This window comes from Frieseomelitta varia, unplaced genomic scaffold (assembly GCF_011392965.1).
Source record: "Frieseomelitta varia isolate USP_RPSP 00005682 unplaced genomic scaffold, Fvar_1.2 scaffold_471, whole genome shotgun sequence".
Taxonomy (NCBI): Eukaryota; Metazoa; Arthropoda; class Insecta; order Hymenoptera; family Apidae; genus Frieseomelitta; species Frieseomelitta varia.
Window position 1 is genome coordinate 293963 of NW_025110225.1, and position 17336 is coordinate 311298.

The 17336-nt window shown below is 50.2% G+C and overlaps 1 protein-coding gene across 3 annotated transcripts in view; it reads left to right on the forward strand.

Annotated features, from left to right (window-relative positions):
- Window positions 1-17336, forward strand: part of LOC122532785 (dachshund homolog 2) — a 182866-nt gene that overhangs the window by 69659 nt on the left and 95871 nt on the right. For all 3 annotated transcript variants that reach the window (XM_043661875.1, XM_043661873.1, XM_043661874.1), the window contains exons 3-4: window positions 12160-12388; window positions 14408-14470. In XM_043661875.1, coding sequence (XP_043517810.1) covers window positions 12160-12388; window positions 14408-14470 — 292 coding nt within the window. The remainder of the gene's footprint in view (window positions 1-12159; window positions 12389-14407; window positions 14471-17336) is intronic.

The following is a 17336-nucleotide window of genomic DNA, read 5'->3' on the forward strand; positions in this document are numbered from 1 at the left end:
TAAGAAACAGAGTATAATTATATTTACGTCAACAATATCAACACTCTGTAAAACTTTGAATAAAAAATAAGGAACGTGAGTATAAAAGAAAGAGTTTAGCAGTTTAGAATAAAATAAATATATCCACAAATACTTTAAGAAACAGAGTATAATTATATTTACGTCAACAATATCAACACTCTGTAAAACTTTGAATAAAAAATAAGGAACGTGAGTATAAAAGAAAGAGTTTAGCAGTTTAGAATAAAATAAATATATCCACAAATACTATAAGAAACAGAGTATAATTATTTACGTCAACAATATCAACATTTTGTAAAACTTGGAACAAAAAATAAGGAACGTGGGTATAAAAGAAAGAGTTTAGCTGTTGGTGCAGTTTAGAATAAATATATCCACAGGTACTTTAAAAAACAGTGTATAATTATATTTACGTCAACAATATCAACACTCTGTAAAACTTGGAACAAAAAATAAGGAATGTGTGTACGTTTACGTGACACGGTACGAAAGTGACAAGAATATATACGCGTCTGATCGTCGAATAAGTGGATAGTTATCAAAGATTTTCGAATCGAAGGTTATCTTTCTGACACCATCCCTTGCGATATCAATTTACCAGTACGAGAGACTTCTACTTCGTTTGCGAGGCAAAAAGAACAGAGGTGAGACGACAGTGTAAAAAAAAAAAAAAAAAAAAAAGAAAAGAAAGAAAGAAAGATGGGAACGAAGAGCACGGAGAAGAAAGACGGAGGAGAGAGTGCAAGAGGCGAGTGCAACACGTATGTACCGGGAGAGAGCCGAGTGGCTCGCGTACGGGGGATTTTTTTCAATTTGGACCGGTAGGCGAGCGCCACTTGCCATAACGCAATTAATAAACTCAACGAGCGAGATCCGATCCCGATAGCGGCGGCGTAACATCCATTCGGGACGTAGCGGGCACAATGGCCGGCACAATGGCCGTGTATACGTGCACGCAAACGCTCGGTACAGCCAGGACGGCCCGATACGCATCTATGTTGTCTCTACAAAATTAAAACCCATGAGAAAAATAAATAGCCCGAGGGGGAGAGCAGGGTAGGAAGCGGGCAACTCGAGATGGAGATAGAGAGATAGGCAGAGAAAGAGAGCAAAGCAGGGGTAAACGCGTGCGGGGGTTGCTTTAGGTTAACGATGTGCACGAGAAAGTCTCTCTCTCTCTCTCTCTCTCTCTCTCTCTCCCTCTCTCTCTTTATTTCTCTCTTCGGTGGATGCGAAGCCGCATAGCTCGCACCTTTCGGTCGGATTCGCCGCTTCTATATCCGCTCGCTCTCTCCATTTGGCCCGATCGTTTTTCGATGAAACTATTCCCGAAGCTGGAACTATTAGGCTACGCTGCGTAATAAACTAATGACTATCGGCTAACGTCGAGCCGTTCGTACGCGTTTCGGCCCCCGGTAATTATTTAATGCATCGATTACCGAAATAGCATTAATCAAATTGGCCGGCCGCTATTTATATTATATGACCTAATGCACGGCGAATCGTATATTAATGCGCAAACTAAGTAAATTATCCAAGCATCCGCGTTTACGCGGCGAACGCGAATTTCTCTTCTTTTCACCCCGAGGAGAGAGAGAGAGAGAGAGAGAGAGAGAGAGAGAGAGAGAGAGAGAAAGAGAGAGACTCTGAGTGGGTTCCGTTTCTGATCGAACGGTGAAAATATACCTATCGATGGCACGTGGAAACAGCAGTGGATCGCGTAGATAAACGCGTGGGTGACGCGTCGCGGTTCGCGAATCGGTGGAGGCAAGGGCGAACGAAAGAGGAAGAGTGGTGGGTGTCCGGGCGGATACAAGAGAGGGGCGACCCCGAGTGGGTGGCTGGGGTGGTTCGGTCAGTCGCGGCTGCAACGACGCTGTACCGGCCAGCGAATGCTCATAAAACCATTGATTAACTGTTGCCGGTCGTAGGTCAGCCAACGCGGCTGGCTCGTGTACCAATAAAACCCGGTTAATAGGGGGTCGACGTCGCTTCGATATCGCACCATCGATCGTTCTATTCCGTTCCATTTCGTTCCACTCCGGTTCGGAGACCTCTTTTCTCGCAGCGATGATTTTTCACACGCTCGGAGAGCCAGCCTCGGTTACTCGGGAACATCGGGAGTCGGATCGCGTAACGGTTTACAATGGTGATTGACGAGCTTCAAGATTTGTATATTTTGGGGATGGACGTTGGCGAACCGAACGACGAGAACCACTGGTTTAACGTGGAATTTTCAGGCTGCGGTCAGAAATTAATGCGCCGAGCGGAGGGTCGTGGCAGCGCGAGGGACGCGCGCGACCGAAGCCAAAACCAAGCGGTCGAGAGATTCGACACGAAAGTGAAATAATCCACGCGATTAAAGCGATAATAACGTTCCGCGAGATTATTACGCGACAGGAGACAAAGGGGGAGACGCGCGGCACCGATGTTTTCGTTTCACAGCCCCGTTACGATTTTCTACCCCGTGTATTTTCTCATCCATCGCGGACGATTACTCTGGCGCGAAGCGGAGGTGAGATTCGGGACGGCGACAAGGCCGATCTTGTGGGGAGGGGGGAGAAGCGAGTTTCACGCGCGGCAGAGAGTAACAAAACGCGGCGCGCCGGTGAATTAAACCCGTTCGTTGCTGCAACATCGTTCTGCGTGGCACGTCGTCGTAAATCAGCCGGGTCAGGAATTTTCGCGTTTCGCCGGTTTTTTGCCTCGTAACGAAACACTCGCATGCACCGACTAAATGAAGACGTTAAACGTCGACGCGGGGGGAGGGGGGCAGAGGAAAAAGATAGGCACAGCCTCGCTGCGGGGAGTTGACCGGGACGAACCGTGTTTGCTTTTTACGCTCGAAAACTACTCGCATCCCCGGGACATTGCCGCGTGAAAAACGCGAAATCGTCGCGCGATCGGGCGGCACACGATTCTCCCCACCGACTGCGTACGTTCGTACTGCGTAGAAACGCGTTATGGGTCGTACAATTGCGATAACTCGCGCATAAAAAGATTGCCGCGATCCAACCCTCGCGCGTGAACAAGCTGACGCGCGTCGTAAAACGCGCGGCGATGCACGGTTTTAACGCGACTTAATTACCGCGCTCGACGCGCCGTTTAATCGGTCTATCTATCACGCGGAGAGACGCTGACGCGAATCGGCGTCGATCGATGTTCGATCGAACGTGCTTCGGAACGTACACGTGCACGTATGTAACATGTGGATACGCGTGGCTCGGTGGCCAACGCGTGTACGTCAGGATGAACGAAGCTTGGAAAAGGCGGATTTACGCTGGGTCGCGAGTCGCTTACGAGCAGAGAAGAGCGTGCGCGCGCTTTTTACGAGAGTGACGGCAATTTCCTGCGGTTAAAACCGAGGCTAATTGCTTCAAAAATCTGTACTAATTTGCCGGCCATTCCGGCGCGATGGTTCACGGGGTGAAAGGAGGGGGGGGGGGATGTTGGCGGAGGGGCGAGGCAGGTTGGCTGGTTGGCCGTCGGTGTTCACCCGGTACCGGGGCGATGGTGGTAGTCAACAATTTACTCGTTAGCGGCCGGCGAGTGCCGCGCCGCTCAATTAACTCGCGAATCAACGAGCGGGCCGCTTTGTCCTCGAGCGAGCGAGCATAGCGCGGCGCTCTAGCTCGCTCGTTCGAGTATTTTTATAATTTGTACGGGCCTCGTGCCGGCCCTCGTGACCAACAAACCGGCGGAACTGCGCGAAACAACGGACCAGGCCAACTCAACAGGGTTGGAGGGGGAAAAAAGAAGAAGAAAAAAAAAAAAAAGCAGCTACGCACACGAATGGACGCGTGCGTGCTTGCCTGCGCGCGCGCAAGCAAGCGAGCGAGCGAGCAAGCTGGCAAGCACGTACACGCGCTCCGCGTCTACAAACGGGGCGAAACGAACGGAGGGAGAATAACGATTGGGGAAAAAAAAGAGCGCGAGGGAAATGAAAACCGACACCACGGATCGCGGCTTGTTTTCTGCCGGTGAAACCTCCCCCTCGACACGGGGTAAATGTCTACTTTCGAGGGCGGTCGACCGGGCCGGTTGCTCGTTTACACGGGCACATGTCAAAGGTCCTGGTTACGCGTGTACCCACGCAAACGAGCCGCGGTTTTTTGCCGCGCTATTTATTTTCTTTTCATTTCCGTTCTCGTTCGGGCTGAAAGCTCGCTGGCAGCGAGCGCGCCGCTGCCACTCGTTCGGCCTGCAGCCGGGACACGGCTGCCTTTAAATCGCTCGACACTCGATATTCGTGCGGCGCGGCGTGTGCAACACGCACCAACAACGCCTGTCTACAAACTTCGTGGACGCTTAACCGCATGACGAAATCGGAGCATACGAGCGAGTGAGTGAGAGAGAGAGAGAGAGAGAGAGAGAGAGAGAGAGAGAGAGAGTATGTGTGAGTGAGAAACAGAAACAGCGCGGCCGTGGGGGAGGGATCGTAAACTCCGAACTGTAGCAAAACTCGGAGCAGAGCGATCTGGATTTAAACGGAAATGCTTAGGGTCGTGCGAAATTGACGCTGTGCTTCTAGTTTGCGTTCGTGGATAATACAAAATCCCGGTAGGCATTGAGCGATAAAGGAAACCGGTATCGAGCGCCGCCTCCCTCTCTTTCGCTTTCTTTCGTCCTCCTTTTTCTCTCCACCCTCTTCCACTTTTGCCTCTTTCTCTCTCTCTCTCTCTTTCTGTTTTTGTCTCTCTCCGTCGCTCCACAACGACTCGATTCGCTCGATCCCCAGCACCAGAGGCAACAGGGCACGTTTACCTTCGGCGAGTGCACAAAAGTGCCCCGTACCAGCTTCTGGGCCCAGCCAGTCGGAAGATATTAATAACAAAATATGATATAATGGGAGCATCCCCGGCGAAACACAATACAATGTTTATGCAGAGGATTAACCGATGTTACGAGCACGTGAAAAAGTATCGACCGGCGAGCCGGCAGGAGGAGCGGACTGGCCGAGCTTCACGGGCCGTGCCAACGGGCAGATGTGCGGCCTGCGAGAAACGCGCGGGCCCCGGGCTCGATCCTCGGTTTTGATTAGCCCGCGGGGAAGATTTACTTTCCAGATTAGCCCCGGCATCGATTTTTCGAACAGCCGATCGCTGCCGAATGTAAACGGCTCGCTTCTCGCCCCCCTTTTTCTCACACGGCCGCCATCCCATTCCCGTTCGTTTCAAAAATAACAACCTCGCTGATTGATTCGGACGTCACGTTGCAACTTGCGGCTTATCGCCGACGCCACGGACGAAATTCGAAACGACATCGAACAATATCGGGAGAATTCTCGGACAACTCCGTCGGATGATGCATCGGCGTCGCGAGAATTAAAATGCCGCTTCGCAAAGACAAAGTTCGCAACGTGGAAGATTTCTAAAGAATACGGGGTGTTCGTAAAGTCTCTTTACAATTTGACAAATCGATCACAAAGGCAAATGAAATGACAGATAAGTGGAAATTGTTACAAAACGAGACGTATGTATTTAAGTTTTTTCTGCTTCATTTAGTACACTTCTATGAGCACCATTAGTTGCACGGAGATTGCACATCAAGACGGTACTCGATTTTTTATACGATCGATGTTTTCCTCGGATGTCCTTGGTCGTCCACTTCTCCCTTTATCGAACACTGTCGCTGTCTCCATAAATTTCTTGTATCATGCACGAATTGATGGACGTAACGGTGGATCTCTTCCATACTTAGTTCTGAAGTTTCGCTGAGTCTGCGGATCCGATTTGATTTCAATAAACCATGATACACACTGTGCCTTCTCTCGAGGAGTAGCCATTTTTTAGAGGAGTTTATTTAACAGTATCTTATTCATCATCAGAGTACCTAAAATCCAATGTGATAACTTTGACAACCAGTGAGTACATGGAATAAATCTGACGAAAATGTCTCATCAATTGGCGTTGTAATAAATTTTTGAAATTGTAAAACGACTTTGTGGACACCCATGGGGTTACGTCAAAGATATATCGTGTGTATTGAACAAAGGTACGGGACATCAATGATCCAAAGATCAACTGATGTCATTGCCACCATTGATGAGAGTATGCTACAGCAAACAGCGAAAGAAACTTAAATATATACGTCTCATTTTGTAATAAGTTCCACTCATCTGTCTTTTCATTTGCCTTCGTAATAAATTTTTGAAATTGCAAAGAGACTTTATGGACACCCTGTACATGAGCGGCGCGGCGCCACTGTTCGTGACCGGGGCGAAAGATTCGCAAAAAGACTGCTGAGAAAGGAGTTTACCGGCGGCGGATTGGCACGATAAAGCCGAAGGTTTCGTGCGTATCATCATCATTTCCGAAATAAAATATGCGTCCTTCTCTGTCCGGGTGGAGTTGCGTGTCGGACCCCGAAAAGTCCAAAATGCCCGCCGGCGGCTATGCGATCGCGTACGTCTGCTCGCCCGAAATAGATAATTTCGCGAACGATACAGTTCGCGCGGTGCTGTCTAATTTTATAAATTCGCGACTGGCCGGCGAACGCTGCCCGAAACGCTGCGCGGAATCGAACGCCGAGCATAATCGATCGACGTTCCGTTCACGATCGGCCGTGAAGGGAATATGTCGAGGAGCAGCTTGACTTGGAGGATGAAGAAAAAACGGAAATGAAATTTGCGACGAGGACGAGGCGGATCGAGGCGATGACGTTGTCGAAGAGGCAGTACGGCGGACGACGATGCAAGGAAGAGCAGAAAGGAAGCGCGAAAGGAGTAAAAAAAGACGGGGTGAAGGGGGCAACGGCGATGGAGGTGCAGCGGGGACGAAGATGCGAGACAACCGACTATAAACCACGAGGAGTGTAAATAATACTAAGGCTGATTGTGGGCGTGGCTGACAGAACTCTAAAAACCTTCGACTATATATCAAAAGGTTTACTGCCCTCGGAATGATGCTCGTATCCGGAGAGGAACCTCAGAAGAACAAATACTGAACTGCTGTTTCGCGGGGAGACGCGTGGTAGGCAACCAGCCCGAAAAAAAGCTCCGATGCGATGAAGGAGTGAAATCGGGGCTTTTCTTGAAAAAAAAAGAAACTGCACTGTCCAAGAGTTGGTCGACGCTTCGCAAGAATGATCGCAACCATGTCTTTACGATTCCTCATCCTATTTTCGTTTGCTCGTAAGATAACATCGTCTCGATATCGTAGGACAAAAACCATTCGACTTTCAATTTCGTCTTTATTGCGATTTCTTTGCCCTACTACCGACCGATTTGATCCGAGGTTTCCCGACGACGCGAAGGAAACGCATTGGAAGAAAGCAGTTGGCGGACTCGTGCGAGACAGCTACATCTACGTCTCAATACGGGCAACCGATTAAGAAGAATGGGTGTGGTGAAAGAGGAAAGCGAGGAAAGAGGATGAGGGAAGGAAGGAGGAGCGAGAAGGAGGTATACATAGTGATGGCATCCATTCTCTCCTCTCGGTTGTTTCCAGACTGGACGCAGGGAGCTCGATGGCTGCCCGCCTGCCTGTCTGCCTGCCTGCTCGCCTGCTCGCCTGTTCGCTCGGCTGGCTAGCTGCTTGCCTGCCCGCTTGCCTTGCTAGCCCGGCTCCGAGTCTCTCTCTCGATTACTTGAAAAACCGGATTCCTCCTGCGCGAAACTGTGTTTCCCGTCTCGTGTTTATGTACCAATACACGCCGCTCGAACAATGTTGGATGAGATGCACGTGCACGGCGGTCCGGCTAACCGCGCGTACGCCGAGGATCCAGCTTCCGATTTGGAGCGGAAATCGACGACGACATTGACAGGGAATGTCCAGAGAAACGAATTGGACTCGGCGTCGTCCGAAGTGGAAAGAGAGGAAGACGTAGGATGAAGAATAGGCGAAGAAGTGGTGGCGCGGAAGGTGCTTAAAGGGCCACGATGTCATCGGCCGTAGCCTCGAGGGTCGGTGTTCGAGGGTTAAATCCAAGGGTTTTGAGGGAGTCGGTGTCGAGGGTAAACATATACATACCTAAGCGCAAATAACGCGCGTTAACGGAGACCGTGGTCGAGCATCGGGAGTGAAAGACAGGGAGAAAGGGAGTTGGTCGGATTTCTTCGTCGTTTGGTAAGAACAATGACGGGAAGCCGAGGATTCGCGGACAAAGGGCAAATTTTCCGAATAATTTCACGATACCTCGTCTCGGTGGTCGCTCGAGCAAAAGGGAGAACGAACGGTTTGTCGATGTCCGTGCGGTCACTGTCAGCGGCTGAAAAAAAAAAAAAAAAAAAGAAAAAGAAAGGAAAACTACAAAGAAGGGAAAGAAAGTTGGGATCGTGTGCGTTCGAAGCCCGAGATACTCGCACATCGATGATGCGGGAAATAGACAGCAAGGAACTGGATAAATTTTCGTCGAGCTTAGCAAAAGATGGAAACGATAGTGACGAGAGGAGAGAGAGAAAGAAAGAGTATAGCCGGCCGTGATCGCTACGCATAACAAATTCCACCTGTGCAGACGGCTCGCCTTCCATTCATCTGTCCGTCGCGGAGGGCCGCGCTGGAAGAAAGAACAGACGTGACGAGGTCGCGATGAAGAGGGATACCGGGCACTCGTTTAGCTTGGCAATTTATTCTCGCGTTTTGTAATTAACACCAGAAAAGAAGTAGCGCAGTCGTCCTTCTCCTACGGGCACGAGACGCGCGGCACGAGGGTAGAGGTGACTACTCGCCTCCTGCGCCTCCACCCTTCGCCTTCGCCTTTGCCTTTACCTTTGCAATCCTCTTCCTCCGACCGCCAAGTCCGACTGCTGATTTCACTTCTCCGCCTTCGTCTCCACGTCTCACGAGAGCGTTACACATGCAAAGAGAACACGTGTATCGTGATTAAGCGGCGCGCAAGTCAAAGTCCGAGGGAGTAGCGTCTGCTTTCGGTGGATCTCTCGGCCCCGTGGGATGAGAAACACCGTGCCGTGGATGAGAGGAGCAAAAAAAAAAAAAAAGAAGGATAAAGGGTAACGAGAGAAAAAGCGAGATCCGCAGATACGGGCGGGGAATACGACGATCGGGAAGGAGGGGGGGAGGGGGGGGGGAGAGGAGAAAGACAAAGCGAAGAAAGGACAAGCGGGAGAGAATGCACGGGGGGGTGCGAGAGAAGGAGCAAGGGAGAACGACGGAGAAGAGAGAAATTGAACAATGTGGAAGAGAACGAGAAGAACGGCGAAGAAAGGGAGAGAGGAGAAGGCGGACGAGTATGAGGAGGAAGAGGTGGAGGATGATGGAGGCCTCTCCTCCGCATGCCACTGCAGTCAGGCCAGACAGAAAGCGGTCTGTATAATTATGGGTTGTCACCTCATCAGCCACGAGAGGGGCAAAGAGGTGGCGGTATATACGTCCGCGCGCGGGTCCAGGGATCCAGGGGTGGGAAGTTATAGGAGCGCAGTCTTTTGCTCAAATTGTGTTTTATCGTCCATCGCGGAGGCCACCGCGATCGAGTTGGCCGGCCATCGTCTCATTCCTCCTCGCTGTCGAGGAAAGGAAGATCTCCAGAAATTTCGTTTGCTCTTGAATCACGCGACGGTAAAATCCCAGTGGAATACCGGTGTTCGGTGTGGACAGTGCGAGACGTGCACCGTTGCACCAGATTTCGGTAAGGTCGAACGTACCGCGACCGACAAATACCCGCTGTCGAAGTTATAAAATCGAGGGGAACGTGCGTTTGAAGTATCTCGGCTGATCGGAACGTGCCACGACACTCTTGCTCCCTCCGACCATTCCCTTCGTTCACGGCCCCTTTCCTCTCCACGCTGCCCTACTCTTTTTTTTTTTTTTGTTTCTCGCTGCCCTCTCGATCGTTTTCTCGCTCTCCGCCCGCTCTCGCATCCACCATGTAGCTACTTCTCCGTCTCTCTATTCCCCCCCACTCCGTGACACCGCACCGTTCGGTTTCGTTCTCTCTGTTGGTACACACGTAGCAATCTACGAAAGAGCGCGTACACACGTAGGGAGGGAAAATAAAAAGAGGGGTACTGCGCGAGAAGGTACTGAGGCTAAGTGGAGAGTTTAGAGGGATTTCATTAAATCATATGGATTGGGGATAATGCATGTTATTGAGCGGAGCGTTCAAATCGCTCTCTATAAGTTGTAATAAGTCCAATTTTAGGGCCGGTCATGGGCCGGGTCCCACAGTGGTTGTCAAACGATCTCGCTGGCGTTTCGCTGGCAATCGCGAGCCGAACGGCCATACACCGCGATCGACAGTCACTGTCTAGCGAACCCGCCACTTACTCGTCAAACGGCCAGCCGGTCCGCCGAAATCACTGCCATTTAGATAATTTGTAATGAATAGGCACCGCTCATTTTCTACCCCTACCATCGAGGCAACCTCCTTCTCCCCTTTCTGCCTGGCCGCCGCTCCCTGTCTCTTTCTCACTATCTTTCTGCTCCTCTCGGTCTCGCTTTCCATTGCACCGTATAACCTCACCGTTCTGTCCCCCTTCTCGACGAATCCTCACGATCTCGGTCTCGCAATAGCATCATCTTCGACGTCATCTTTGCACGACTGGAATCCCAAAATGGGCCCTCTCGATATAATCGTCGGGCCTCGAACGTTCGTACAAAGTTGTTGTTGCTTCGCGCCCCTGCGAATCAACCCGACTCTACCGACCGGTAGAAGTTTACACGCCGATACGACGTCGTCGTCGCGATCGTCCCCTAAACCAGATCGTGACGCGTGCCGGTTGACGAAGATATACGGTCCGTTTGGAAACACCGGAACGGCAGAATCCTGCCCGGTGAATCCCCCGGCAAATATACACACAGTATTTGCGGGGATCTCGTCCGTCGTTCCATACTCTCTCTCTCTCTGTCTCTCTATCTCTGTTTAATCCCTTCACTTGTAACATCGAGTCGTACTCGTGGCACAAGTCTAGGTCTAAACTTGAAAGAAGTAAATTGCAAACCTGTGAAATTCCAATTCAAATTTTAAATTTAATTTCGTTGAACTGAATAAGCTGATGAATAAAAATTATACATAGTGTGTCTAAATTAATGTTACTTCAGTAAGTCTCTCTATCTCTGTTTAATTTCTTCACTTGTAACATCGAGTCGTACTCGTGGTACAAGTCTAGGTCTCAACTTGAAAGAAGTAAATTGCAAACCTGTGAAATTCCAATTCAAATTTTAAGTTTAATTTCGTTGAACTGAATAAGCTGATGAATAAAAATTATACATAGTGTGTCGGCAGTTACTCTAAATTAATGTTGCTTCAGTAAGTCTCTCTGTCTTTCTATCTCTGTTTAATTTCTTCACTTGTAACATCGAGTCGTACTCGTGGCACAAATCAAAGTCTCAACTTGAAAGAAGAAGTAAATTGCAAATCTGTGAAATTCCAGTTCAAATTTTAAATTTAATTTCATTAAACTGAATAAGGTGATGAATAAAAATTATACATAGTGTGTCGACACTAAATTAAATACTCACAAATACTCTAAATTAATGTTATTTCAGTAAATCTCTCTGTTTCTCTATCTCTGTTTAATTTCTTCACATCGAGTCGTGCTCGTGGTACAAGTCTAGGTTTCAATTTGAAAGAAGAAGTAAATTGCAAACCTGTGAAATTCCAATTCAAATTTTAAATTTAATTTCGTTGAACTGAATATAAGCTGATGAATAAAAATTATACATAGTGTGTCTAAATTAATGTTACTTCAGTAAGTCTCTCTGTCTCTCTATTTCTGTTTAACCCCTTCACTTGTAACATCGAGTCGTACTCGTGGTACAAGTCTAGGTTTCAACTTGAAAGAAGAAGTAAATTGCAAACCTGTGAAATTCTAATTCAAATTTTAAATTTAACTTCATTGAACTGAATAAGCTTATAAAAATTATGCACAGTGTGTCTAAATTAATGTTACTTCAGTAAGTCTCTCTGTCTCTCTATCTCTGTTTAACTCCTTCACTTGTATCGAGTCAAGGTCTCAACTTGAAAGAAGAAGTAAATTGCAAACCTGTGAAATTTCAATTCAAATGTTAAATTTAACTTCATTGAACTGAATAAGCTGATGAATAAAAATTATACATGGTGTGTCAACACTTTAAAATACTCAAAATTAATGTTACTTCAGTAAGTAACGCTCAGCCTTTAAAATTGAAAAGAAGATCGTAAGACAAGTGGTTAAAGCTGTTTGTTCGCTTCTCGTTTCAGACGTGCCGAGGATGGAAAAGTCGCCACTGCTAGCAAACGGCTACAATCACCCGCCAACGCACCTGAGTCACATGCAGTTCATGCAACTAGGTGGTCATCCAGGTGCAGGGCACACTGCCATCCTGTCGCCGGCTAGTCTGCCGCATCACCTGCAGGCGCAGGCTCAGGCGCGCGCCGAACAGGGCCTCAAAGTCAACCCGAACATGTCGAACATGGAGGCGCTCGCGAGGTAAGCTCTACGAAACGTTCTCGAAATTGGTCCGCGCGTATAAACGAAATTACGAGCAAAGCTATATAGGCGGTGAAACACGACGACGATAGAAAGACGGGCAAGGTGTAGCAGCTGGAATCTCGTGCGAAACGACAGGCTAGTTTTTCGGAGGTTCGAAACTCGCGTTGGTTGGGATCGGAAGCGTTCGTCTTGTCCCGGTGTAGTTGTAACGAAGGGCCAGCGAGGCCAAAAGAATACAACTTTAAGAGGATTTGAAGAGACGGCGAAGCCGTGGAAATCCGAGGGGTCTCGACACTGCTTGATCTTTCCTTCCCTCTTTCGCCTCCTCCGTCTCTCGGTGGCGGTCTCCGTTCGAAGTCCGTTTCCTTGGCTGCATCGCGTTCCTTCTAGGTCGTTTACTCGGCTTGCGTTACACTCGCGACCTCAACCGAGTCGTCCTTCTCTCTTCCGCTCGTCGTACGTGTCTGTCGACGATCGGCGCCAAACCCAGCCAAAAAAATTCGCCACGTTTTACCACTCTGTGCGGAATTCCGTTAATTCATCCGCCGCGTCGTGTCTCGTTCAGGAGCGCAGGATCGAGAAGAGCGAGAGCGGATAAATCCTCGAGGCGTTGCGGTCCCGAGACGTATATCGCGGATTACGCGACCTCGTTTAGTCGTTCTTGCGTGCGGGAGACACGAATAGGGAGAAACGAAGACGCGTCAGGACGCAGTCTGTCGGAGGAAGATTCTCCTTACAGAAAGAGAGAGAGAGAGAGAGAGAGAGAGTGTGTGTGTGTGTGTGTGTGTGTGTGTGTGTGTGTGAGAGAGAAAGACGGAGGATAGTCTCTGAGCTAATCCAGGCATTTGTTAACGCGTTTCTAATAGATACCGTTGGTGGTGCTCCCTGTTCTCCCGCCTTCGTGAAACTTCGTCTCAGCCACAGGGGCTTTCGAGGATACGGAGACTCGCCTTAATTTTCGATTACATCCGCCAACCGTAATTAGCCTCGTTCTATTCGCTATTAACCGGTTCAGTTCGCTTCTTCGTCGATTCGAGGCGATACTTTACAGTATTCCGATAGAATGGAAACGTTGGAATCGTGGAAGGAACGTTGGAGTCGTGTCGATTCGTCTTGAGCGGAGGGGTGGCCAGTGTTGTCGGTTGGAGTAAAAGTCGTGTCCTTCCGAGGCTACGCGCCTACGTGTATAATGACGCGACGAAGGCGGCGCCGCACGTTTCGCATTATGATTTCAGCGCTTTGCTTTTAATTAAAATGCAAATCTATCGTGGCAGAGGAGCGAGAGAGATCGGGAGGTAAGACGGATTACGTCTGGGGGCGGCACGACAAACACCGGAATATGATTAATTCAACGCAACCCCATCCTGGCGTACCGTGCCGTCAGCGCACCGTTGCCCTCTATCGCCACCCTCTAATTCAGCCCCGAGCCCTTCCGTTGCTCGCCACAACGCTCGACCGGTTTACGCGAGCCGCAGGCCGCCTTTCGCGACAACAACTTACTTCCGATCCAGCCGTCCTCCGTGCCACGGTTCTTCACCCCTTTTTTCTCTTTTTCAACGAATCGTTCGAGCTTGATTCGCTCCACCAGACTCCTTCTCTCGATCCGCTCCTCTTCGGTTTTTTCGTTCGACTTCACTCGGCGTTTCTTCCAAGTATATTCAACCCCCGGTCGATACACCGGGTAAATTAGCCGAAACTTGGGGACCAACGACGACGTCTTTTTTAATCAACGACATCAAAGCGCCTTCGTTCCGGGCGCGGGACAGACACGATCGAATCAAAGGACAAACGAAAGATGAGACAGCACGAGGAGGACTCTTAATCAACTCCGCGGATCCACTTTCCTCGAGGATATACCGTGGCAAGGCTTATAATTAACCGATTTCGCTTATCAACCGGCGTCCCTCGTCCCTCGTTACTTTTCCACGTTACTTTTCTATCTCGCGATCACTCGGTCTCCCCGTTTTGCGTTTCCACCGTCGTATCTCAAGTGTCGCTTTTTTTTGTGATCCACAGGTCCGGGACGGTTTGGGAAAACTGCCGAGCTGCCTACGAAGATATTGTCAAACATCTCGAAAGGTAGGAAACCATTCAAAGCGATTACCCGAAAGAAAGAAAAGGGAGGCGAGGGAAAAAAGAAAAGAAAGTGGCATCGAAGGGGCTCGACCATGGCGTTTCGCGCCAGTAGGTGACAGACCCGGTTGGGTGGGAGAGATTGGTGCCGTGTGTCTCGGTGGTGCTGCGTGTCGCGTTTGTTCCGCAGCGAGCCGAGAAAAATGAGCCGCGAGACGCGGGAAACGTAGGCCGGTGCAACACGCGACCGTTTCGCGTCCGATAAATCAGCATTACCGTCGGCATCGAGTTTCCGGTCGCGCGACAGGTTGAGTCCAGGCGTGACGCTGTAATGCCTGCATGATTTGTACGGTGCGAGCGTCCGCACCCTCCTTCCCACCGTCCTCAAATCCATCCACCGGCAGCCCGGTCCCGTCACCGATACGACACCAACGTCGACCACCGGCGACCACCCTCGGCTATCCGCCGCACCGCACCGCGCACATCGACCATCGCGCGCCATCAGCCACCACCGTCATCCGCCACCGAGGTTTCCCCGTGATCCTAACCACTTGTCACTTCACGGCACGCAGATCATCGTCACGACGTGCCCGTCCATCATTCGGGGATTAAATCATTCAACTGGCTGTGCGAAATACTCGCGCGTCCTGCGTTGCCCCCCAACAGCCTCGTTGTTCCTTTTACGCTACCGTGGCAGCTTTAGCTTGAAACCAGCTTTCTCTCTCTCTCTCTCTCTCTCTCTCTGTGTCGTTTCACGGGGGCACAAAGTGAAACTTTCCATCCCTACGAGTACTACGGTAGTAGGTGAGACTGTAGGTCTCCTTTGTCTGTTTGCTGGTCTCTGCTGTGCCGTTGGTTGGTCGAGGCGAAGAGAAAGGAAAGACCCCAGGTCTCGAACCCGTTAATACGGGAGTGAAAATCGACACTTGACCGACCGAAACGTAATTTCCAATTCAAAGGCAATGACCATTGGCTCGCTTCTCTCCTCGGCCCCTCGCACGCGTTCACCCCCGCGATCAACCTCTCTCGCTTCTCTCTCATCTCTCCCTTTCTCTCTCTCTCTCTCTCTCTGTCTAGCCAACCGTCTCGTTCTATTTGCTTTAGCGGCTCCCGGTCGAGTCGACTTCGTCAACCGGACAAACGCGTATTGTGATTTCAGCCTTTGACTGGTAGCCTGGTTCGATGGATATCGCAGGGAGTGGCAAATGGTCGCGGACCCGTGCAGAGCGAAACAGAAAGGTACGGAGGGAGGTGGTGGTGGTGGTGGAGGAGGAGAAAGTGGCGGAGGATGAGGTAGAAATAGGGGGGTTCGAATTGGCGGGCACGGAGGCTGGAAGGGACGGACGAGCGAGCACCGTGAATATTCATGCCGAGATCCCTAGACGAATTCGGACTTGTTGCGACTGACACTGATGTAAACCTTTGTTTATCCTGCGTGCACCGTACCCTCGGCCGGTATCCCTTCCGAGCGTGGCTGGCTACGCGTTCCGCGTCGGCTCTGCCTCGCCTCCAACCCCCCCTGATGCCAGCCGAGTATTTAACTGCGAGTTAAATTCTGATTAATCGTCGGTACCGGGGTTATTAATTGTTTGTCCTTTTGATTTTACAAGCTCACGGAGCTCACGCCTACCGAAATCTCGTCCTTCCTGCCGCCCTCTCTCTCTCTCTCTCTCTCTCTCTCATTCCTACGTTTCCAAGCTACGATAGTTTCTCTCTTTCCGCCTTCTTTCGAACCGGGACACAAAATCCAGCGCGCCCCCGTTCTCGTTTTAATCCCGATGATTTGTTGCCGCTAATCCCGGCGAATCCCGTGACATCGGAAACCGGAATTCCGCCGCGAGAGTTGGCCCGGCTCGTTTGTCTTTCCGCCAGTTCGGACAATTAAATCTCATAAGCCAGAAGTCACGGCCCTCGAAAAAGTCGGATAACTTCGACCGCGTATCCGCAGTCTTCGTTACGGACGATGCGTCGCGACTTCGACGAAACGTTCAAAACTTGGAGAGGCCGAAAATGGAATCGCGGAAACAGGAGAAACGACGGATTCATCCATCCCCGCCGCGAACTCTGCCCGTAAACTAAGTAATATTAATGGTCTGGACGATGGCAGAAGGCGCGGTATCAATGCGCTAATGTCGGCTTCCTGCCTTTAAAACTACCCCGTCATTCCGGGATAATTCTCGCGTATTGTCGTTCACCATCCAGCCACGATGGTTTTGCCCGGTTCCTTATCGTCGATCCGCCCGGCCAAACTTACCTCTGAAATACTCTGCCTCCTCCTCCTCCTCCTCGTCTTTCTCCTCTTTCGACGAATTCGCCAGCGAACCCACCCCCTCCGCCTGCCCGGAGACATCATTAATTACGTCGACGGCGACGACAACGTCGACGAGCTTCTATCGTTGGGGACATCTGCTGGAAAATAATATTCATAAAGTTGAGCCCCGACGTTACGAGCGTCGTTTTCGATCCATCTTCGCGCGTATTTCAACTCCCCCCCCCCCCCCCCCCCCCCCCCCCCCCCCCCCCCCCCCCCCCCCAACTCACTCATCATTCCCGAGGCATTCGAAATTGTATTCGATTTTTCTTATCTTCTCGTGGTTGAGAAAAGACGCGATGGGAAAAGAAATGTTCTCGTTTCGTGGCATACCTCAAATGGAAATATCATGGACGATTGTAGCGGTTTGGGTTAAATTACCAGGGTGTAGCGTGCCGATCTAGTTCTACGTATTTTCTTTTCTTCGACGTACGAGTGCCGATCGGTGGCTCGCTGCCTTCAACGTTAATGAAGTGCAGCTAGTTCAAAGTAAAGTTTGATATTGATTAAAGAGTGTGAATTGAATCCCTGGAATGCACTGGGTTTGGGGACGCGAACCGG